Source organism: Struthio camelus, chromosome 7 (genome assembly GCF_040807025.1).
Source record: "Struthio camelus isolate bStrCam1 chromosome 7, bStrCam1.hap1, whole genome shotgun sequence".
Taxonomy (NCBI): domain Eukaryota; kingdom Metazoa; phylum Chordata; class Aves; order Struthioniformes; family Struthionidae; genus Struthio; species Struthio camelus.
In genome coordinates, this window is record NC_090948.1 from 39,243,074 (window position 1) to 39,265,613 (window position 22,540).

General features: G+C 53.6%; 1 protein-coding gene across 1 annotated transcript; it reads left to right on the forward strand.

The window, feature by feature from the left end:
* Positions 1 to 275: 275 nt before the first annotated feature.
* On the forward strand, positions 276 to 21,791 carry LOC138067884 (collagen alpha-1(XIII) chain-like). Its single transcript, XM_068951198.1, has 4 exons — positions 276 to 333; positions 1,447 to 1,767; positions 6,067 to 6,136; positions 21,714 to 21,791. The coding sequence occupies exons 2-4, from the start codon at positions 1,462 to 1,464 to the stop codon at positions 21,782 to 21,784; spliced, it is 447 nt and encodes a 148-aa protein (XP_068807299.1). The 5' UTR covers positions 276 to 333; positions 1,447 to 1,461; the 3' UTR covers positions 21,785 to 21,791.
* Positions 21,792 to 22,540: the final 749 nt, after the last annotated feature.

Genomic DNA, 22,540 nt, shown 5'->3' on the forward strand with positions numbered 1-22,540 from the left:
TTCATTTTTATTTTTTATAAAAGGCTCTGCTCGAAGCGAAGAGGGGTGGTCGCGGCAGGCCGGGCGAAGACCTGCCTCCGCTGCGCCGGACCGCGATGCTGAGCGCCCACCCGCGCCGGTTTTGGCCGGCACTGCGGGGTGGCTCGTGCCGGCGGGGAGCCGAAGGGAGATGGGGGGGGGTCCCTTGCGACGGGACCCCTCCGTTCCCCTTCGTGGCCTCGCCTCGCCGGCGCGGGGACGCGAAGCGCCGTCTGCCCGCTTTGGGGGAGCGCCGGGCATCATCTCTGCAGGGCAGCGTGCCGGTACCGGCTGCAAAGGGAGAGGCTTGTGGAGGTTAGTGCAGCTCCCGTTGCGCGGCGGGGGCGGCAGAGCAGCGGCAGGGGGGAGCTTTCGGCCCCGCGCCCGAACCGGGGCGGCGGTGGTGGTCGTCCCTGGGGGGCAACGCGGGATGGCCGGAGACCTGCTGAGAGAAATAAGGGATTTCCTGCCTCGGCCCCCCCCCCCCCCCCCCGTTTGGGGGAAGGAGGGGCGGCGGAAGGCCCACCGTGCATCCAGGCGGTGGGCGAGCGACCCCCCCGCCCCGGGGGGGGCTGTTTCGGAGCAGGCGCTGCCCAGCGGCCACCGGCCGAGGGATGCGCGCCGCTCGGCTCGGGCCGCTAGCTTCCAGCGCGGGCTGCTGCAGCTTTTATTTTCTTCTTGCAGAGCACCCCGTTTGTGCCCCCCCCTCCGCCTCGCCCCCTCCCCGGAGGGGGGCGCGTTGGGCAGCCCCCCCCCCCCCCCCAAAAAAAAAAAAAAAAAAAAAGCGCTGCTCTGCCAGGGCCGCCAAGGGAAAGGCGCGTCCGGCCTCGGGATTTTGGCCGTCCCTTTCCTGCCGCTATAAATAACCTCGGGCGAGAGGCGCTTCAAAGGGAAGCGGTGGTTTGGGGCCGGCCGAGCCCACCCCGGCGCGCCGCGTGGATAAATGGAGCGGGCGGCGCGGGAGCGGCGGAGAGCGCGGGAGCGCGGCGGCGGGCGCGCGGGCAGCCGAGCCCCGCGGCCGCGGGTCATGTTACAGGGGCGCCAGCGCGGAGCCGCCGGCAGCCGCCGCCGCTCGCCCATGGGGGCTCTGGCGTGCCACCCTCTGCCCGTCCTGCTCAGGAACTGAAACTCCCGGCTTGGAAGGAAGCAGAAAACCTACGCCGGAGGGGAGAACTAAAATCCTGACTTTTTTTTTTAAAAATCCTTTTTTCCTTCATCCCTTTTTGATTTTTTTTTTTGCTTTTGTCCTTTCTTTTTTTAAGACCCCCCCCCCCCACCCCAATCCGGTTTTGGCACTATTGCAATTATTTGCCAGCACTGGGATCCCCCGGACGCTTTTTTATTTCCCCCCCTCTGCCTGCTGGGTCGCGCTTCTCGGCACAGGATCGAGGCTTTATTTATTCTATTTATTTATTTATTGTTTCTCAGGGCCGGGGAGGGGGCATGTTGGAGGAGAAGAGCTGGGAAGGCGTTGGCGGCGCGGCTTTCGCCCGGGGGTGCGCGGCTCCCCCCCGCCCCGCCGAGGGGGAGAGATGCTGCCGGCTGCCCTTGCTGCTGGGCTCGGGGCTCCCCGGCGTGTCGCTGCTCTCGCTGGTGCTGAGCCTCCTGCTGTACTTTCGGACGTCCGACCTGCAGTCCCGCGTGTCGCGCTTGGAGGCGGACGGACCCGCGCCGCAGCTCCCCGCCTGGCTCTCGGCAGACCAAATGGAGGCGGCTATTTTGGGAAGAGTTGACCAACTGCTCGACGAGGTCTGTGTCCTTTCGTTTATGTTGCGTGTGTGCCGTACGGTAGATCTTATGCATGCACGCACGCCTAGCTGCATAGTCCCTTTTTTGGGCTGTTTTCCCTTAAAAACGTTTTTTTGCCCAAGTGATGCTGCCAGGTTGAATTTCCCATTCCCGCCGGTCCCTCCCACCTTTCCCCCCAGCCCGGCGCTTGCATCCCTCTGCTCCAGCCCAGGGTCCATCCGAGCCCCGATGCTTCCCAACGGGGGGAGATTTTGTGCCTGTTCCCAGCCTGGTCGTCTCCCTACGGTGATGGGCGGCGCTGCTAGAGCTGCAGGTTCGAGGCTAAACGGTGGGACTTTGGCGCGTGCCCGTGCTGCGGGAGGAGGAGAGCCCCGTGCCGCGGCGGGTAGCGGCCGGCTCCCTCCGCCGCTGGTTCGGTCCCGACTGCTTTCGCGGCCCCGTGCTGGGGGAATTGAGGCGCGCTGATGCTGCCGGGGTCATTTTCGAGTACCGGCAAAGCATCCGGCTGCCCTATGCGAATCCCACTGGCTGGTGGGGTCAGGGGCACAGCGGGATGCTCCTTCCCTCCGCCCGGCTCCCGGGGCCTCTTGCGGAGCTTCCCGCGGCTTCGACCTTAATGAGTTTCCCAGCCGTCAGCTCCGGGTTATCCCTTGCAGAACGAAACGGCGACGCTTTAAAGAAACGGTGATATCTTCAGCGAGTCGCGTGTTGAATCGCCAGTAACGCGGTCCGGGTCGTTCCAGGCTCACCTTGAGTTGCACGAGTTTCCTTATTTGCCTTTTCTCCTAAAACTCCCGCAGCCTTGCAGCCTGAGGTGATGCTAAAGGCTTGTTAGGTGCCCCTCTTCCAGGCAAACCCCGGGGGTGAGCAAAAACAGGGCAAAACTGGGGGAGAGGAGCCGAGTGGCTTGGCTGAACATGTTATTTTTAGGCTAGCTGATGGGGATATTCTTTGGCCCTTGATTCCCTTTTTCGAGCCCTGAAACTAGGGCTGTGACAAAGTTTCCGTCTCCAGTTGAGCAGGAGGAGCAAGGAGAGAGCGGCAGAGTCTTCCCCTGACCAGCGCGGCTGGTGCCGCTTCCCTCGCTCCCGTTAAAACCTCTTTCTGGGGTCAGCGAACGCCAGAGAGGAGCCCTCTGCCAGGGGGAACCGACTTCAGTGTTCCCCTGAAAACGTCTGTGTGGAGGGGGACGGATAGGGGTAGCTCGGAGGGAGCTTTGGGTCCGCGTTGGAATTCCTCCGTGTTTACGGGGAATCAGAAAAACATAGAAAAAGTGCAAATTAACTCATTTTTGTAGAGCTTTCCAAAGTGGAAAATAAGGTCTATTCCCATGCTGGGTAACGTTTGGTGCTGTTTTGCTTGCCAAATGCTCGGCAGGGTGGAGAGCAGGAGGGGTTCAGCGCCGCTGCTTAGAAAAAGCCTGGCATTGGTGTCCTTGCAGCGCTAGAGGCGCTCTGTGTGCGCACGTGCAATGCAAAAGCAGTCACCATCCTGCAAAGCCTCCAGGAAGACGAGCTGCGTCCAGCACGTTGTGACGAGCGCGCTCGGCCTCGCAGGGAGTTCTGCAGGGGGTGTTTGTCGCACCTGCCGCGATGCTGGGGAGACTCAGGGCTGTGCTGTGCGTGGCGAGGCAGGTCTGGTCCTCGCTGCTGTCCCACAAGGCTCGTTTTCTGGGGACTTTTGCTGAAAAGTTTTGAGACCCACACTGCGTGGTCCAGTTTTCTGGTGGTCAGGAAGAGGAGAGCAGTTGTAGCCTCGACTTGCTCTGAACGTCAGGTGCCTTGCCCCACATCTTAGTGCTTTCTGCCCCAAAATCAGGAGATTTCTTTCCCTTTTGCTTTTCTTCCATATCCTTTGGTAGGTAAGTCGTGTTTCCCCTCGTCGGCTCGTTGCTCTCGAACCCCAACGGTGTTATTTCCCAGCCTCTCGCTCGCTGCTTGCTTCTGCCCCTGCTCCCATCGTCCTGCGACTCCGGGATCTGGGCCTTTAAGAAAAAACAGTGAAATTGGAGATGATAAAACAATTAGCGTGAACAAAACCACCAGCCCTGGGAAATCTTCCTGATGGCTGTAATAGATTATCTATTTGAGATGTGTTTCTTTTAGCAGTTGGAGATAGTGGTGGGAAACCATTTCACCTCCCTGGGTGACTGCAAATGACCGACTGGGTCTGCTAACAGCCTCTTAACCTGCCCCCTTTGAAGAAGTGCCCTCTCTTTTGCCTGCTCTCAAGAGCTCATCGAAAACACGTGGGCACTTCAGAGGTTTCGGACCTTTCGTATCCGGAGAAGGTCTCGCTTTCATCCCTGTGTCCTTCAGAGCTGGCCCTATGTCGCCACACGCGTGTGGCGAGTTAGCCGGGACTGCGGGAAACGCGATGCCGGCTCTGTATCTCAAAATCACGTTACAAAAATCAGCCATCCTCTAAAACGATGGGTTTGCTGTTGCCTCGGGTTGGAAGTTTTCCCTTTGAAAGGCCGGTTCCAAGGGAAAACCCTTTCTTTTTGCTCTGCTGAGCAAAGCCAGCTTCTCGTGTTGGACCAGGAGGTGTTTTGCAAGGTGGTAAGGAGGGAAGCAGAAAGGGCCAGGGATCTGTTTTGCTCAGCCATCTCGCCCCGGAGTTGAGCTGAGGTCTGCAGGAGCTAAATGTCCTCTTCAGAGCTGAGCTCTGGCAGGCGGGGGAAGGCCGGGGATGGGGACCCGCCGGGCGCCGGTGGGTGCGTGGTACTGTGCTCCCAGGGGAACCCCGCTGTGCCGGGGGAGTCTCGCTCTCACGCGTTTTGGTTGGCCTGGCTGCAGATGGAAAGGGGAGCGCGTGCGTCTACGTGCCAGTTTAGTACCCAGACGAAAGCTCTGCTGTCTTATTTGTGCCCGTGTTTGACCATTAGGACAAAGCGTTCAAACAAGGGCTGCAGCGCAGAGCCGTGCCATCTGGAGGAGCAGCTAGACTGGAACGTGCCCAAAGCGCAAGGAATCTTGTATCTATGTTTTTCAGCTGAGAGGGTGAACATTGATTAAAATGCCGTCTGGGAACTGGCAATCTTCCTCGCCTGAACCCCTTCTCCCTGCCCCGATACCAAATCAAATCGATATCAAAACATTTAAGTCTCCCTTGCAACAGAAACGCTCTGAAAGTATTCCATTTCTGGTCAGTCAGGCAACCAGTCGTGTCAAAATGAAAAATGGAAGGGTTCCAGTCAGTTCGGCCTGACTTCTTCTCAGGCAGAAACAGGCCTTTTTCTCCCTCTAAAATAAATTTTCCTTGAGCAGACGTGTTCTTACAGGAAGATGTAACGTCAGCAAAATGATATTGTTTGACCAAAATTTTGTGAAAATTGTCACTTGTGAAAATAAAGCCATTTCTATATGAGCCTGAGCATGGGCTTCTGTATGAGCCTACCATAAGACCATTTCTTTCAAAACGTTAGCCCAGCTGTGAAATAGGTTGGACAATAAGAAGATGCAACTGGGAGGTGCAGTTGGGCTTAAAGGTTAACTGTTTTGGGAACGGGGAGCATCCCCTTAGCACCGCATGCTGGCAGCTCAGCCTCTGATGAGAGGTCTTCCCAGCTCAAATCATTAACCGGGTGTTGGTCACAGGCATTAATGAATAACTCTTCTGGATTGATTTGCATTTTCTTCACTAAATCACTGTTATTTTAATAATGCCTGTTAGGGCTGGTGTGGATGCTGTCCCCAAAATGCATTTTGCTTGGGACATAGTCAATGTTAATCACCTTTCCAAAGAGGGAAGGTGCTGCAGCCTTGGGTGGGCTCTGTCCCCCCATGATGGAGATGGAGCTGGGGAGTGGGTGCACCCAGCAGTGGGGTGCAGGCGGGAGCAGGGGAGCAGCAGCATTAGAAAACCCAGCTGCTTGGTTGGAAATGGATGTTTTGATGCAGCTTCACCTTGTGGAAGCTCTTGACAGGTTTCAGAGTACCTGCTCCAAGTCTCTATTTGTCATCTGCTGAGTGGGTCTTCTGAGAAATGCAGCTTTCTCATGAGGATGGAGCCACTGCTTCGTTCACCGCTGCAGGCTCTGGATTTTGCAATGCTCGTGAGAAGGACCACATATGGAGGCCGTTACGAAACTCCTGCAGCCTGCTTCCAATCAAGCAGACCCTGCATTTCTAGTTAATGATGATGAACTGTAATGTCGCTCTTCGTTCCCAAACTGGTCTTCTCTGTCTCTCCCATTTCTCCTTGGGCAGTCACCCCCCACCCCAGTTTCCTGAGAGTTTGGGGCTTTGGTTTCAACAGTACTAACGCATCCTTTTACTCTCCCTCCTCACTTGACAGAAATTAAAGTTCCACTTGCCGAGACATCGAGAAGTTCGAGACGTGCACCAGCGATGCAACTGCCCGGCAGGTAGGGAACTGAGATGGCTGGCGCCTTGTGAGGACTGATGACTCTTTTTTTTTTTTTAACGTGTCCCTTGTTGAAAGGTTTTAATGCTCTGTGGCAGATTGAATACAAAGTTATGCTTTCTACAGTATGCTCGAGGTATAGAAAATCAATCTGGATATGTGCATAACCGGTTGGGTGCATATATAAATACTAACTCTGTATACGATAGAAACAGCAGGAAAACCGGTAGACATCCAGGTAGTCATCCTGGACGGTCAATGAGAGGGAGGGAGGGAGGGAGATCCAGAGGGTGAATCCTCCATTTGCTTTAGGGATCAACCTTGAGATGGGCAGAATGGCTCTCGGGAGGCGCTGATCTTTCTCGACCGATTAGGGAATGGTTTTAGGCAGCTTGGCTTGACTCAGCACTGGAGATAGATGGTTAAACTTTGGTGAGATGAACTGCAAGCCAAAAGTGCTCTTCTGCCATCTATTTGTGTGCCTCTGGGGCAAGGAGATTTGAATTCCTCGGTGCTATACAACTGTCTGAAGCATCTTGCAGGATAGCAGCTGTCTGTTAGAAGTGGCCTTATATATCAGAGGGGGGTTGAATGCAGTGGTCACTCAAGGTCCTACTCGTATAACATACAGAAATGTTATGGGATTGCTTAATTGCATTATGTTTTTAATCATGCTAATATGAAAAGGCTCTTTGAGACACATCTTCTGAAGTGGTTTTTGATACAATAAGTGACAAACTGCTACGGAAAAAAACATTTGTCAATGGTATTTCATTCCATGACTGTGAATCATGTAGTCTTCCTCATTGTCTTTTGATGCATTTGACCATGTAAAAGAAATAGTAAAGTGTCGGTTGCCGCTCGCATCCAAAGTTGCTGAAGTTTTGGGAGAGTTCGGATGTGTGTATCCAAACTGGGTAGCTGAAGCATGAAAAGAAAGAGGCAGGGAAAGTGGTGTCTGGATGAGCGTCTAAAAGCAGCGTTTCTGTTTTCTGTGGCTTTTCTCTTGGGTCCGTGTTCTCTTGGTGCCCGACGTGAGTCCTGTAGCTGGGTCTAGTGGTGTGTGTGTATGAAGGTGTAATTAAGTATGGTCAACGGAGGAACAGAGGTAGGTGAAATGACCAAGCAGCGTGTCGTTGCTATAGGTAATGTTTTCCCACGCTCTGCATAATTAGGCCTAGGTACAGAGAGAAGAGACAGGCTCTTTTTACGCTCCAGTGGGGTTTGTAAGATAGCATGTGAAAACAAGAGGTAAAACCCTACAGGTATGTGAAAGAACTAAAACCCAGGATCCAGACTTGCAGAACACTGAATAATGTCCGACTGGACTAGCGCAGACCAGGGCTGTTGGACTTTTTTTAGTCCCGCAGAGGAACAATAGGAACCGTTAAGGTTTAAATTTAGAAGTCAGCCCAAAAGAAATGTTGTCTAAGTAACCTTTCTCCAAAGATGAGATCAAAACTGAGTTCAACTATTTTTAAGTTTCAACCTTTTCCCTTCAATTGGAACACAAATCATAGCACTACTCCATTTTCGAGTTCCTGCCTAGACTTGACATCTAAATGCCAAAAAACCACAGGAATGAATATCCTCCTGGTGTTTCTGAGTCAGCTTGGAGAAGGAAACTTAGAACTGGAACGTAGAGCAGGGGAAACCAGAGATTTGCTGATTTTTAAAGCTGTCGGAGCGTGACATCCTGCATCACGTGCGTGATAGATGAATCACCTGAGCATAACAGCATCAAGATCATGATACTTGCGTGCAGATACTCCCATCCCTTGTGAAGCCATAGCAGTAGCCAGTGCTGAGCTTCTCATAGGTGAGATGTCGGTGCCCTCTCATTCCACGGAGCTTATGGTATTTCTGAGGGACAGCTCTGATGGCGGGAGAACGACGAATGTCTCACGAAGGTGAGGCTCGAGCCTCCTCGCTGCCTGTTGTGCTTGCCTATCTCCAGCAAATATTCTCCAGCCACAGAAGCTATTTACTAAATTTCCTGCCACTGCTGCCAGCTAGTCCTTGGAGGGTGAGGAAGCTATGGTCCAAAGCTGAAGCTGTGGTAGGTGAAGTCTCGATGGGCTTTGAGCAGTGCAGAAATGAAGCCACCTGCAGCTAGCTCTTTCATCTCAGCCCGGTTGCTGCAGGGTATTTCCCGTTGCTCTTGGGGCTAATGAAACGCAAGCTACCCGAACGCGCTGTGGTGCCGTTTCAGCATGGTCTGCCATCCAGCTGGAGGCTTTGGGAACAGTTTTCCCCGGTGCATTTTTTTCCCCTCGTGTCTAAAATGCCTGAGGACCAGACGAGGCGACCCTTGTGGGAGCCGGAGTTATTCGGAAGCGCTGAGAACGGTCAAGATGTTGCAAGACTTGGCGCATGCCCGTTGCTCCTCACCGGCCCTCTCCATCGCCGATAAACAAGCACATGTAACGCTCCTCACCAGAAATAAATGTTTATCAGAAGTGACATTTGAGCACATCCCTAATCTGGAGCCAGCTCTCCGCATGGCAGAGAAGGGGAAGAGGAAGACAAGTTCATTTGCTGACCCGTTCCCTGCGGATGCAGAGGTCCCTGGCAGGGTCACCCGTCGCTATAGGAAGGCTTCGGGTCGCCAGGGGCCTCGTTTGCAAACGTAAATGGTTGGAAAAAGCCGGGAAGAGGGGAGCAAGAAGGCTGTCTAAGTGTGCGACCGTGCCACGGCTATCTGAGCGCTCACGATAAGGACAGCAGGAACAGCGCGGCCAGGAAAGCAGCACAGCTGTATTTATAGCACACGATAAGGAAATCTCTGTTTCCTTGACCGGGGGGGAGCTGGTACGTCGGCTCGCTCGTGCTGGGGCTGGGCGCGCGCGACCTGCCGCCCCTCGGCCCCGGGTTTTTCCCACGCCCGGGGAGCCGCCGGCGGACCCTCTCGCCGAGAGCCTGCCCTCCCGGCGTCGCCGCAACGAAGCGCTGCGGGGCGGAGGCGCGAAACCCTGAGCCTTCCTCGCCTGGTGGTGCGGATCCAGCCCCTGGCCCGCCTCCGAGCGCGGGCGCTTACCCCGAACCCCCTCCCGCAGCCTCGCTGGCAGCCCGAGCCCCTGCGTGCTTTGTAGCCTGGGACTCTCTTTATTAGACCTTTCCCATCTTCCTCCGCTCGCCTCCTATTTTCACAGTCCCCGTGTGGTTGGTTTTCCGCTCCGCTGGCTCCCTGCTCCGTTTTTTTTTTTAAAAAGGATACTGAAAAGCACTGGCTGCTTTCCCTCGGCCCCCGCACGGCTTGCGCCGGTGCCGGTTCTCCCCTCGGGCAGAGCGGGAGCCGGCGGCAGCGGAGCGCGCCAGCCGGGACCCGCGCTCCCCAGCAAGGCCAAATGGCTTTTCCAGGCTTTTTGCAGCCCGGGGGGAAGGTGGGTGCCGGCTCCGGCGCGCTCCCGAGGGCGGTGGGAACGGGATTGCACATCCCCGCCGCAACCCGATGCCGCCTGCTGCGGTTACAGGAGCCGGGGGGGCCGGCACGGGCTGGCCGCAAGGGTTTCGCCTTTTGTCGAGGAGCGGGGTGCTGCTGCAAACACCTCGGGGGCCCTCGCAAGGTGCGTTTTTCCCATGGGATTTCTTCGTGGTTTCTTGTGCAATTCGTCCCCCAGCCCGGTGCAACGGGGAAGCCAGGAGGCAACTCCCTGCAGCTCGGCGCGACCTTACAGAAACGGTAGCAAGGAGCCGCGGCAGCTCAGAAACGTTGCTGCACTTTCCCTTCTTCCAGGGCAGCCGGCGCGAGCAACGCCCCGGCTTCGTCCCCGGCGCGACCACGGGGGCCGTGCAGCGCCCGCCACGCCGCACGTCCCCCCTCGCTGCCTCCTGTCCTGGGAGCCCCGGGAGGCCGGGAAGATGCGGCGCGCGGGCCAGCTGCCCGGGAGGCCGCAGGATTTCCCACCTCCCCGACCCCTGCCCGGGAGAGGGAGGAAACGCCGGGAAGGGCAGGACGCCGATTTTTTTTTTCCCCCCCCCCTGCTTGCCGAGGAAAAGCCTTAATCTCGGCACGGCGTGGCAATTACAAAGGCCTCCCCCCCAGCCAGAGGGGGGCTGAGCTGGCCAAACTACGACGTTTCGTGTCTGACCCCCTATTCAAGAGGGAGGATTCAGCGTAGTTTCCTCAACCAAATGATGTTTTGGGCTGAGATACAATCTTTCTGTGCTTTGGAAGTGTCTAAATGCAACTTTTTAACAACTCGCGAACAGAAATTGGCAAAGAGGCCGTTTGTTCTCAAGTGGCCCTTTCCACCGAAAGCTGCGAGTTTTCTCGATTGGCTTTTTGCCCCGAATCTATCGCCAGAGCGCGGGAGCCCCGGCCCCGACGCCCGGCCGCGCATCCAGCGAAGGCAGCGCTGGAAAGCGGGAGTTGCAGCATCCGAAAACGCGCTGAGCCAGCATCTGCCCAGCGCGGCACATCTGGACACTGAGTTGCAGCATAATCGTTGTTTAAATATTTCTCTTTTTTTCCTCCCTCCCCTCCGTAAGAAATCTCCCTGGGAATTCTGTTATTCCCTGAGATTTAAATATGTTCCCCCCCCCGCGTGTTTTTTTTTTTTTTTGGGGGGGGGCCCTCCGGAGCATTCAGGCACTTCAGCCCCCCGGGCTTGCTCATGCGCCCTGGCCTGCCAGCGGTGTTTTGGGTTGGGGTTTGTTTGGGTTAGGCATACTGTTGTTGGGTTTGTTTTGAAGATGCAAACCACACAATGAATTCCAGGGATTCTGCGAGAGCCCTTTTTGGGGGGGGGGAAAGGAGGGAAAAACAAACAAACAGTTGATTTGGTCAGTGAACCCTCTTTCCCTGAAGGCGTAGGCGGACGGCGGGATCAGCCGGTGCAGGAGTTGCCCCCGGCGGCAGCTTTTCCTACCCGGCGGTTACCGCATCCGGGGAGCCAGGATGCTCCTTCGCCGCCGAAGCGGAGGGTCGCCTGGCTTTTGGTGCGAGTGTGGGGTTGAGACGGAGTTTGCTAAGGTCTCTTTACCGTACCGGCTCTGTGCCCGGGACATGTTAGCGGGGTCAGGAAAGCCGTGAAGCCTTTTATCCCGCTCGGTTGCCGCGGGGCGCCCCCGGAAGCGTCTGCTCCCCCCCCGCCGGGCTCTCGTGGGGCAGCCACCCAAAGCAAACCACCTCGACGTGTGAGCCGGGCTGGCGAAGCGTCAGCCGGGGGCGGCTGAACGCGTGGACGCCGCGCTCTCCCTTTGTAAGGGAGCGCGCTGTGCAAACCCGCCGATGCAGAGAAACGCCGTCGCCGCCTTGCTTTTGAAAGGAGTAGCTTCTCCTCCCCACGCGCTCTTTGGGAGCGAGGCAGCCCGTCAGGCAGGAGCCCGAAGGAGGAATTTATGGTTGCTCCAATGAGCCGGTTTGTTCCATCCTCGAAGAAGCGACAGGGACGCGTTGTCGGCCTCCGCAGGAACAGAGCCGTGGCTCGGCTTGTGTCCAACTGCTGATGGGGTGATTAGTGGTAACTGGGAGCTATCAATCACCTCGGGTGGAAAAGCGTCTCGGTTAGAGGAAAGACCCTCCCAGAGGTTTTCATAACTCAGAAGGGTGTGAGACAGGGACTGGAAGACAGCATTGGCAGTCCGTGGGTTATTCGAGGAAGGAGTCTATTAAAAGATAAATTGTACACAATGGTCTTTTGTTCCTCCCGAGTTAGGTGACAGATTTTGCTGGTATAGAAGTTGTGAAGTGTATTGGAAGGAGGAAGGGAAGAGAAAAGAGTAAGCAGATGAAAGAGAGGGAAGAAGTAACAAGAGGTAGGAAAGAAAGTAACAATTAGTGCCCTAAGCATTAAAATCAACTGGTAATTTCAGAAATGATGTAAGAAAGCAAAATGAACCTATGTAATTTGGTAAGTGAGTAAGACGTATCATCTGCATTTTAAGTGGGTGATCAGAGAATCTACTTAAATAATTATTAGCTAGAGTAAACGCCAACGCTCTGCTGTTCCCAGACAGCCACGTTACGAGAGAGAGATTGCAGTTTTCAGCAGGAAGTAAAAGTGCAGTGGATTTTACTTTTGCTTTCCCAGCCCTGATTTATTTTGGCCAGTTCTTCCCTGTGGTTCCTTCCTAATTCTGGAGCTCTTTGGGGAATACGACTTGTGCAGGGCCCGGCCGAGGGCCGAGGAGGCATTCAGCTCCTCGGCAGAGGAATTTCGGACTACTTCTGCGTAACCAGTCACAGTTTCTAAACAGTGTTTGGAGCCCTAGAGCCTTCGGACGTCATCTTCCACGTTCCTGGAGCGGCAGACGTTGTGTTAGGGGGTGTGGGCTGAAGAGGGACTATCAAGGCAGCGCAGCCCCAAGAGTAAGGTTGGTTTTTTTTGGAGGGATGGCTCTGTTGCTTCAGCGTGTCTGTCCTCGGAGTTGTGAGGTGCTTGTGGAAACGGTCAGGTCTTTGAGGTGGGCTTTGAAAAAGCAGGAGCTGGGGAAGGGGAACACTGCTGAAGGCACAAGCTGAAACTACGCCAATGCGATAGGGGAACATAGTAAGGGATCAACTAAAGAAAACCATGAACTCCTTAGCCAGCTGAAATTCAAGATGTAAGAAAAGCAAAAGCTGAAAGGATGTAAAATAGACAGGTGTGCAGAAGGAAATCTGAAAGCTTAGGGTGAGGTTGGACTATTGGGGGACCCAGGGACACCGAGACAATGTTATAGAAGTACATCGGAGTGAGAAGGAGACCTTCCTTGCCCTCAGTGGAGCAGGAGAGCTGGTAACACCAAACCCTGAGGAAGGCAGCTTCTTAGAGAAGCGCTGCAAGAACCTTGGGGGCTCACAGAGGACAAGGACAAGCGACCCTGCAGAAGATAAGAGCAAGGCAGAGGTAGCCACAGGGAGAAACTCAGTTTCCTTCTGTGATTAAGACCCCCGCAGTGAAGGTAAATAGATATCGCATCTTCTGGCTTTAACAAGGCTTCTGGCTTTGACTCATGCAGCAACAGCAACCTAATAAGCAGGTGAGAGAAACGTGCTGGACGAGATTACTGCAAGAGGGGTGCAAAACTGACGGGAGAGCCAGCTGCTAAAAAGCAGTTTCCTGTGGCTGGGGAAGAGTGGATCAAGTTGATGTCTAAGGCAGAACAGATTATTTGGTATTTTTATTAGTGGTATGCATAACAGAGGAACGCATAGTTTCAGGCTCAGAGAGGATAACCAAAATTCAGAGCAAGTGTGGTTAATAGGAGAAAAGAATCCAGAATGCCTTCTAATAAGGAGAAATGCAGAGTAGTACAAGGAAGAAGAAATACCTGCCTGCAGGTACACCCGATGGGCTGCTTCTGGAGAAACGCAGTGCATCTGGGACACGATGTATAAGGTGAATTGACTGAACAAGACCAGCAGCGTAGCGCTTTTGGCTGCAGTGGTAGTTCCCCTTCTGCTCACTGTTGAAAGACCTCAGTAGGAACGCCGTGTCCAGGTTCGAGCCCTGCTCCTCATGAGGTAAATGGGCCAGTGAGGGTGAGCGACAAGAACGACCAGAGGTCCAGAAAGCACGGCCTCCTCAGAGAAACTGGAGGAATTAGGTTTGTTTAGTCTAAGAACAAGAGAAGACAGGGGGGAACAGGATAGCAGACTTCAAACACGTAAAAGGTGACCGCAAAGAGGAGAGAAGTAAAAACAAAAAAAGCTTCTCTTCAAGTCTGCTCTGCATCACAGAGGTCATCCATTGGCTTTAACAACAAGGGAAATTTTGGGTAGCCTGTAAGAAAGATAACAAATACAGTCTTAGGAGTAAGGGTATTCCCTGGACTAGATCACTGGGGAAGAGCGTGGGCTCTCCATCCCCGGAGGAGAAGAATAGGTTAGAGAAATATTTGCCCAAACGGGCTAGGTAGCGATTTTTTTTTTTCTCTCTTTGCTTTGAAGATGTTGCCTCCTAGATTTTGCGTCCTTCTCGTTCCCTGGGAATCTTTCATCTCTGTTTGGTTTGCTCAGGGGAGGTAGGAGGGGAAGAGAAAGGGGATAGTCAAGAACAGCGGTTTTCAGCTTTGTGGTTTGCACATGCCTGAGGGTGCGCCGGCTCTTTGGCAGAAGGTGACCGACCAAAGCAAGCCTGTAGCCATCTGGTTTCAATTTACTATCCAGGGGTCTACACCACTACTGGAAACCCCCCCACTAAGCACTAAAATCCACTGGGCTAGCTGACCCCTCGGGGCCCTTCCCAGCCTTATTTTCTCTGCTTTCTGTGTCACTAAGTGCTTCAGCATGGCTGGGACGAGCGTGATTGTTTGGCGTTTGGAAAGAACTGGATGACCCATGGAAGCCGGCTCCTAACAAGCATTGTTCTGCCATGTATCAGCCGTCCAGCGGTTCCTCCTAAGGGCCGTGCTGGGGAGGTGCTGCGTTAATCTGGGGTGCCACAATGCAGTGCTCTTCAGCCAAACACCATGTGGGCCATCTGGCCTTGGCCCTTTCAAGTCCTTTGTTTTCATAAGGGCTCTCCCAAATATTTGTCATAATGTTTCTGTTTGTCTGTTGTCAAACCTTGTCTTCAACCACTTTAATCTGCCTAGTGGTCTTGCTGCGGTTATGCAAACGGCCCAGATTTTCTTCATCGGTGCTCTTCTGGGCCTGGAATCTCGAGCCGGTTTCTGTCGTCCTTCTAGACGTTTCTTGGAACAAGCGGATGCTCAGAGGCGCGTTTCGTGTCCGTGGCTTAACTCCGCTATCAGGTCTTTTATTTTATTTTGGCGACTGCTGCTTAACGGTCTTAAGTTCTCCGTGACTGCTTTAATTGGTCTAGTTTCCACAAGGCTCCTCCTCGCTGTTCCCTTCGGAAATGACTTCCCATTGACTTTTTCTCTCTCTGCTCCCTCTGGGTGTTGTTTCAGGCCTTTCTCTCCTCTGGGGCTGCTGCTGGCAGTACGTAGGGATGATCAGAGTGCCTGAGCAGTGACTTTTATCCTCAACAGCTGCTGATATTAACTGCTGAGTCTCAGTGATGTCATGGGTTTGATTTCGGAGGCGAGCTCGAGTGACCGGTGTAAGCTGGTGCCTCGGCTTAGCATTGGTCACATTTTTTGGCAGTGAAATCTCGATAGCCTCTTTGCTGTCCAACATTTCTGTGATCCTTTGAAGAACCTCGTGCCGCGCTGAGGATGTAGGCAAAAGAGTGCTGGCTTTGGGGTGGATGGGCCTGGCCTCTGCGATGGGCTGGGACCATCTGGAGAGCGTTTCGGACCCGGATTATCTGCTAGTGCGGACACCACCTGAAGCAAAACTTCTGGAGGGTGTACTCCAGCTGATTGCGTCTCTGACAACTTTTTCTTCTTACTGTAAAGGTTTCTGTTATCTTTACTTTTCCCTACAACTTACCACTAAGACCACAGAACTGTGGTAGGTATTTTCCAGCGCCCCTGGCAGGCACGTGGTGTTTTTCCATTTCCGTTGGTGGCTCTCTGGGTTAACGCTCCCTCCGTTTCCCCCTGTTTCATTTGTCCCCTGATGGAAGCAGGGAAGGTATCTCTGAAAGGATATGAGCAGTCGGACCACAGATCTGTTGCATGAAAACAGTAGCACGGTCTGACTTTAAACCAGGCCAAAACCACCATCTGGGCTCAACACGGCCAAATCATTTGGGAGCGTTTCAAATCCCGCTCTGGGTCTGTGTGCTTCGAAGCAGGGGTAGGGCCAATCTAAACCTCGGCAGAGCTGCAAGTGACGGGCTCCTGCCACCCTGGGTAAGGTCATGCTCGGGCTGCTGATATTTTAATCAGCATTTCATAACTAATTGCCTTGCCACAGCTATCTTGTTATCAATTAACATAGTCCTGAATGTCAGGAAGTAACTATATCTCTCTAACTTGCTAAGACTGCCTTCTGGGTTTGTGAAATGGCTGGATTTCCTCACAGGGATGGATTACACGTTTACATCTCTCCTCCTGCTGCAGCGTGTAGTGAGGATGACCCAAGGAAGCAACAATGACATCTTTATGTCTCCTCTCCACTGTCCTCATCTCATATATGCCACAGAGAAAACAGGGGGAAAAAAAAATCCCTTGTTTGCAATCTCTTGCAACAACATTTGAGAGCCTTTTAAGAACGGCCACTTTTCCAGACGTTGGGAAATGCCCTTAAATGGATGGGATCGTTTCAATGATCCCATCAGTGTGGAGAGCAGTTGTGCATCTGAAGCTAGGGGGTATCTCTGCCATCAGCAGAAGGTCTCACGTCAAAGGGACCCACTTAATAGCATCCAGCTTTTCAGATCTGCTATCCTGGGACATAGGACTTTCCAGATTAAAAAAATATGACCTACTTGCAAAACTAAGTATTCCCTTTTCTGGGCCTAAAGAGGCTACAGCTTGGAGGGTGGCTTTTTATCTCTCTGCGTGGGTGAAGGAAAAGGAGTCATTGTAGTTTAAATAGAGCCATTGTTTGAACGCACCATCGGAGAGGATGAGCGAGTAGTGGGCTCTCCAAGACGGCTGTGCAGTTCATCGCGGGCATCTTGCCTCTATTTGTGTGATAAGATGGTCATAGCCAGCCCACGGAGCAAGGCTGATCGTTTATCCAGTTGGGCTGCCGGAAAGGGAGAGTTTCTTTAAGGAAAGCTGCTTTTGCATAAAAAACAGAGCAGCTGAGAAGGGGCAGTGCAGACGGTAGTTTACAGATCCCGTTTGTTTGGCGGGACCCCGAGAACCCCCACAAATATTCTTGGCTTTCTTGATGCTCGTTTCCAGACGTGCTCTGGAGGGGTCTCCCCTTTGCAGGAGATTGCTGCTGCCTCCCCCTCCTCCGCTCCCGACGCGTTTACTCCATTCCCTCTTCTGTCCCCCGCTGCTCGACGCGCTCCGCAGCTGGATAAACAGCGATAACAATCGCTTAGGGCCCTCCAGCGTCTTTCAGCGGGAGGGAGCCGACATGGAGAGACGCTTCCTGAGCAGCCCATCACCGGGGCGCTGGGGCCGGGGATCAGCCTGCCTACGAGCACAGGCATCGCCTCTGTCTCAGGCGAAGCAGGGCTGGGCTCAGAGTGCGAAGGACTTGGAGAGGTTAACAGCAAACGTAGGCTCCTCGGCCTGCAGATGTGATGGCCGAGGAATTAGGTGATTTAGGAGCTCTGGGTCTATCCGCTGGCTGGGCTTCAGGGAACCGCTCGCCACAACGTTTGTCCCTGCTCTGTGGACCCTTTGCCCCTTCTTTGTTGACCCTTTATGGAAACGGCATCTACATCATCTCCTGAAAAGCACGGCCTCCATCTCACCCCTAAAAAGACAACTGTACAAACAGGAGATGGGGAACCCCCATAGGTGTGCTTTGAGCTTGTAGCTGTGGAGGTTTTCATTTGGAGCATGTACTGGGTTGTTTGTGGAGCTCTTCAGGGTCTGCCACCAGCTAGACCTGGCCCATCTGGGGGCAATCGGGTCTTTTTCTGTGCTGCTGCCCTGGTGGCCCCTGGGAATGCTGAGGGGACCTTCAGCAGCATTACTGGGCCTCTTCCCCAGTTCCCCTTGATTTCTCGAAGGGCGTTTGCCAGGCCCCACACAACTCGATTGCCTTGCAAGAGTGCCGCTGTGCACCAGCGTGGCCAATCTGTGGGGCGCCGCAGAGCTTCGTCCAGATGGACAACCCCTTAAGAGACTCTTGCTTTGAACTTGTAGGTCATGCCCTCCTCAGGAAGCGCTGCAAGGAGAGGCCCTGTCTGTTCCCTTGGTTTACGGGGCCGTCCGCATCTCTTGCTAGACGGGAATGGCTTTCCCAGACCCCTGTCCCGAGGCAGTAGATGGATGGGGACAAGCCTGATGCACTGCGGACAGCCCGGTGCTCTTCTCATCTAGCTGCCAAGGGGGCATCGAGCTTAAAAAAACAGCCGTGGTGAGACCTTCACTGTACTGAAGGTTTTCTTAATAATTTTTAGCCAGGAAGCCACACAGCGTCCCCAGCGAAGTCCCCGCTGTCAGTACAGTAAGTGCCTCTCCGGGAGGCCCCGGCCCAAGCTGCCTGGGAGAGTCTGGTTGAACCCGGTTGCTGGTGGCCAGAGCGGATGAGAGGGAGATGCAAGGATCTCCTCCCTCCCTCGCTGCCTCTTTTCTCTAATGTGCGTTAAATTACTCGTTGTTATATTAAAGACTGAGCCTCTTTAGAAGCTCTGCTCGGCCTTCTCGTTAATCACCGTGACAGAACATGACAAATCCACTTTGCTGAAGCATTATTTCACTGTGTAAAATCCCCAGCGCTTTGCAGCAGCTCATCCAGTGGCACCTCCTCCCGCCTCGCTGGCCTCGGGGACATTTTCCTTCCTCCTTCTCCAGCCAGCATGAGAGGACGTTTTTATTAAAAGTGACTGCATCTGAGGACTTAGCTCTCTCCCAGGTTGTGCTAATGGTCCCGGCATTTGAAGCCCAGCCCCCAGATGGTCCCTACCAGGAGAGTTATTGCAGCCAAGACCGTGTCCCTGCAAGAACGTGCAGCTCACTAATGTGTGTGTGTTTACATGTGACTGTGCAGCCCCCTCTTCACATCACCATTAATTTTATAGGGGGCATATAACAAAGATGAGCCTCCGATACGTGTCCTGCCTTTGATCTGCTTGTGGTGCGCAGCCTAATGGCCCCAGAGCTGCAGGCATCGCTGGGTTTACTCAGTTCCTCTGGACGTACTTTAGCTTCTGCGGCAGATGCAGGCTTGTTTTCTTTCAGCAGTATTGCAATGTCGTTCCAGGCTGTGCTGCTGTCTGGTCACATCTGGTGCGGAAAGGCAGGGATAGCTCAGGGCTTGCTTGCCTTTAGCTAAAGCTGAAAGAAAAATTTAAATGGTTTGGTTCGTGCAAGCCGTGAGCACGCCGATGCCTTGCAGACAGGTGGTGGATTATTAAGGGAAGGGCTGTGTGGGTCTGTGGCGTTGCTAATGGGTGTAAAGTCGGTATATTGGAAAGCTCCAAGCACTGGCCTTGTGACGGGGTGCTCATTCGGAAACAAAATCTCTCCAAAAACAGTTCTCTCACAAAACTTTGTTGTCATCTAAGCCAGACTGAGAAAATTCTTTTTCCTCCTAAACTGGCATAAATTAGGATTCCTGAATCTGAGTCTGACCTTGCCCTCCAGAATGAACTGTCTGATCAAAAGGTCTTTTCTTGTTTTACCTTGGCACGCTGTCCAGGGGAGCGACCTCTGTGCCAGCGCCGGTGACGAGGGGTTGTTCCTCTGACCGGCCTGGCTTCCACCAAACTCGTGTCGTAGCTCTGGGTGGTGATGTTTGCTTGAACTGTTGAGTTTCCTGGGGGAGGTGGTCACCATCAAGGTGCTCATCTTTTCCTTTTTTCTGGATTTTAGTTGAAAGGTACCCCTTTTTGAGCAACCGTGTTGAAAACTGAGAAAAAGGGCAAGAATGGCATTTGATGGTGCGATTTTAGGTCCTCAAAGCTCGACAACCAAGCCATTTGCCTTATCCCCTGTTACAAAGGAGTCATGCTGAGTGAGAGATTTGCAAGGTGGAAAATGTTTGCTCATCCAAAGTCTCCAGTTTCTTTTATGGACTTTCAGCCAGGGATGTTTCTGAGGATGACGACGTGTTCTGCAGGTGCTCACCTTGGTATCTGCCTGCCATGCAAAGAGGAGGTTGCTGCCTGTTATCTGTCAGCTTGCCTGTTACACTGCTTAGTCTTGCTTCTTGGCACTTGCTGTGAAAATAATAATGAAAAGTGTCTAGAAAGTATGGAAAATGTAGAAACCCTTGACAGTTGTATTGTGTGTCTCGCTTCTCCCACAGAGAGGAAACCACAAAATAGTGAGTCCAGGGGTTTCTTTCCACACACAGCATCCGTCAGGATTTTGAGGAAATTTTGGGGAACTGATGAAAGAAACGTGTTGCTTAAGCCCTGATATGTACTACGCAGCGTTTCTGTATGAAGAAGATGCAGTTCTCCACACCGGCAGCTTCCAAAGGTTTTCTTAAAAAAACAAAAATCTTTAAGGGAATCTCTTCCCAGAAGGTAGATTGGCAGAAGCAAAAGGAAAAATTAGCGCAGTCTAGCGAGAAAAGGCACCTACCGCATAAATGTCCTCACTGACCTTTCCATGCCTTTGCCCCCCTTCCACGAGTTTGCCTGTGCTCGTGACCAGCGTGTTGTTATTTCAGTAGTTAAGGGGCTCTCGCCTCCCCGAATTCAGCCGACGCTTTCTGGATCCCGAGGGGCCGGTGGGACGTGAGTGGAGGGGGACGTTACGCAGATGACGAGTCCCCTCGTGCTCGGGGTCTTGCGTGCAGGGACCTGACCCCGGGGCGTCTCCCGCAGGCAATCGTGCTTGCTCTTCCTTCGCCTCGGGCTTTGCTTTTTGGGGCGGGGGGTGGTAATATCCAGCTTTGCCTGCCCTGATGTGCTACGCTGCGGTCCTCTGGGAGGAAGGCGAAAAAGCACTTGGGAGGCTATTTTGGCTAAGCAAGCTCATGTTAGACTGTGCGTGAGGGGGAGGAGGGTTTCTCCCTTCCCTGCCTGAGTTATGGTTTTTAAGGTCAGCGGGTGCATTAGGTGAAAAAGTCCCCGTCCCCCCAGGGGCCAAGGGGAAACTATTCCCTTTAATGCTCTCGCGCGGTGCAGCATCTGTCTCTGATTAGGTGGATGGTTTATCTTCCACAACTGCCTCTGTCCCAAACCGAGCGGTGCCTGCTGCCTCTCCCCTGTGGGTGTCCCTCATCCCCATCCCATGCAGCCTGGCTGTTTGGTGTTCCCAAACTTGGGATTCCCATTTTGAGGGGATAGCGACGGGCTGCTTCCCTGATCCTCCGCCAGACGTGGCAGGACATCTTATTTCCCAGTTACCAAAATCCCATTCTCCCAGCCTGGTGATGTCTCCCGTCGGGATCTTTGCTCTACGGTGACATAACATGCAATGAGCGTTTTCCAGAGATTTTCCCACCTCACGTAGGAAGGCTACGTCCTATGTAGTTAGCCTTCCTAAGCAAAAATAGCCTCACTGAATATGATATGGCAGTTCTTTCTTGACACGTGGTCTTGCTCCTTTATCTCAGACGGTAAGGAAAGGGACCAGCTTTCCCTATGGCTTCTGTAGGTTGAGAGAGAGCAAATTCTTGTCAAAGGTGTTTAGCAGGGGTAGCGAGGAAAGGCGAGGGGCCAACCTGGGGCACCCCGAGCAGGTGCTCTGGGGTGGCATTTGCTGCTGTCTTGGATTTTAATGGACTTAGTGGAGGTGCAGGTCAAGGTACTGCTTAGGAAGACACAAAATTCACTAAAAGAGGATGCTGCCAGCAACCGGTATGTGCATTTAGGCTCTGAGCAGGAGACGGCCCCACCTTCAAGAGCCGTGGGGTCATCGTGAGTAACTTGTGTAAGGGTCGAGGTCGTGTTGCTAATAAGCTGGAAATCCCACCTAAACGTGTGTGCCCAGAGCGTTTTCCGCTTGCCGCAGGAGTCCCTCTCTGTCCCCTCTGGATCAATTCCTCTTTGCTGAGCAAATCCACTGAGTGCAGGAGCGGTACTTGGGGGGTGAATGGGAGCAAGACCAAGGTCAGCCCAAAAAGGTGGTACAGCGCGTCTATCTAGCCCTTCTCGTCAGGATTCGCTGCGTTCGAAACGCTAACGATGGTTTATTTTTCTTCTTTCTTGCAGGTCCGCCTGTAAGTACCAAAGCTCCACGGTGTTTACAAACTCCGCTCCTGTGGTTGCGGGGCCCGGGCTAGCAAAGCCTCCCGCGTGCGGCGGCCGGTGTCGTAGCTGCCTTTGCGGTTCCCGTGCCCTGGGGATCTCCCAAACAGCAAGTACTGGGGCGGGGGGGAGGTGGGGGGGTTGCCGGGGGCAGGAATTTGGGGTGGGTTTGCTCTAGGCTGTGCTGCGACTCCCTAGGGAGAGACGGAGGGAGCCGCAGGCTGAATGAGACCCGCTTGTGGAAAGGGGAAAGCTGGATGGCCAACGCGTGGCGCGAGCGGAGCGGCAGGAACTTGCTCCCTGCTCCGCAGCCAGCTTTGCTCAACTGTTGCGCCTTCGAGCCTCGCTATGCAGTCAGCAGCTTCAGAGAGAAACCGCGCGGACGGCTTCCGTTTCAAGCGTTCGCTAGTGCAAAGCCCCAGGGCAGACGATCCAGGCTTCAGGAAAGCACCCAGGTTATTGCAGAAGTTTTCTTACAGCTATTAGGAGACCCGCGGTGAATCAGAAAAGGCGATGCAAGGAGTGAGGCAACGTATCAGTATCTCTCCGGATTATAAAGAAACGCTGTATTGTCTCGAGCGTGATCCTTCCAGAGGAAACGGTTTATATTCGTTTACAATAGAGCAACTATACTGGCTTTCCGTGAAGGAACGTGAGAAGTTAAACATACGGTAGTCATCTTGTGTCTGTTCACACAGACACGTCTTAAACGGTTTGCAGATGACGTTTTGAGGAGCGCTAGTTGCTACACCACCTATTTTTCCCTTTCATCGGGTTGAAACGCTGCAGGA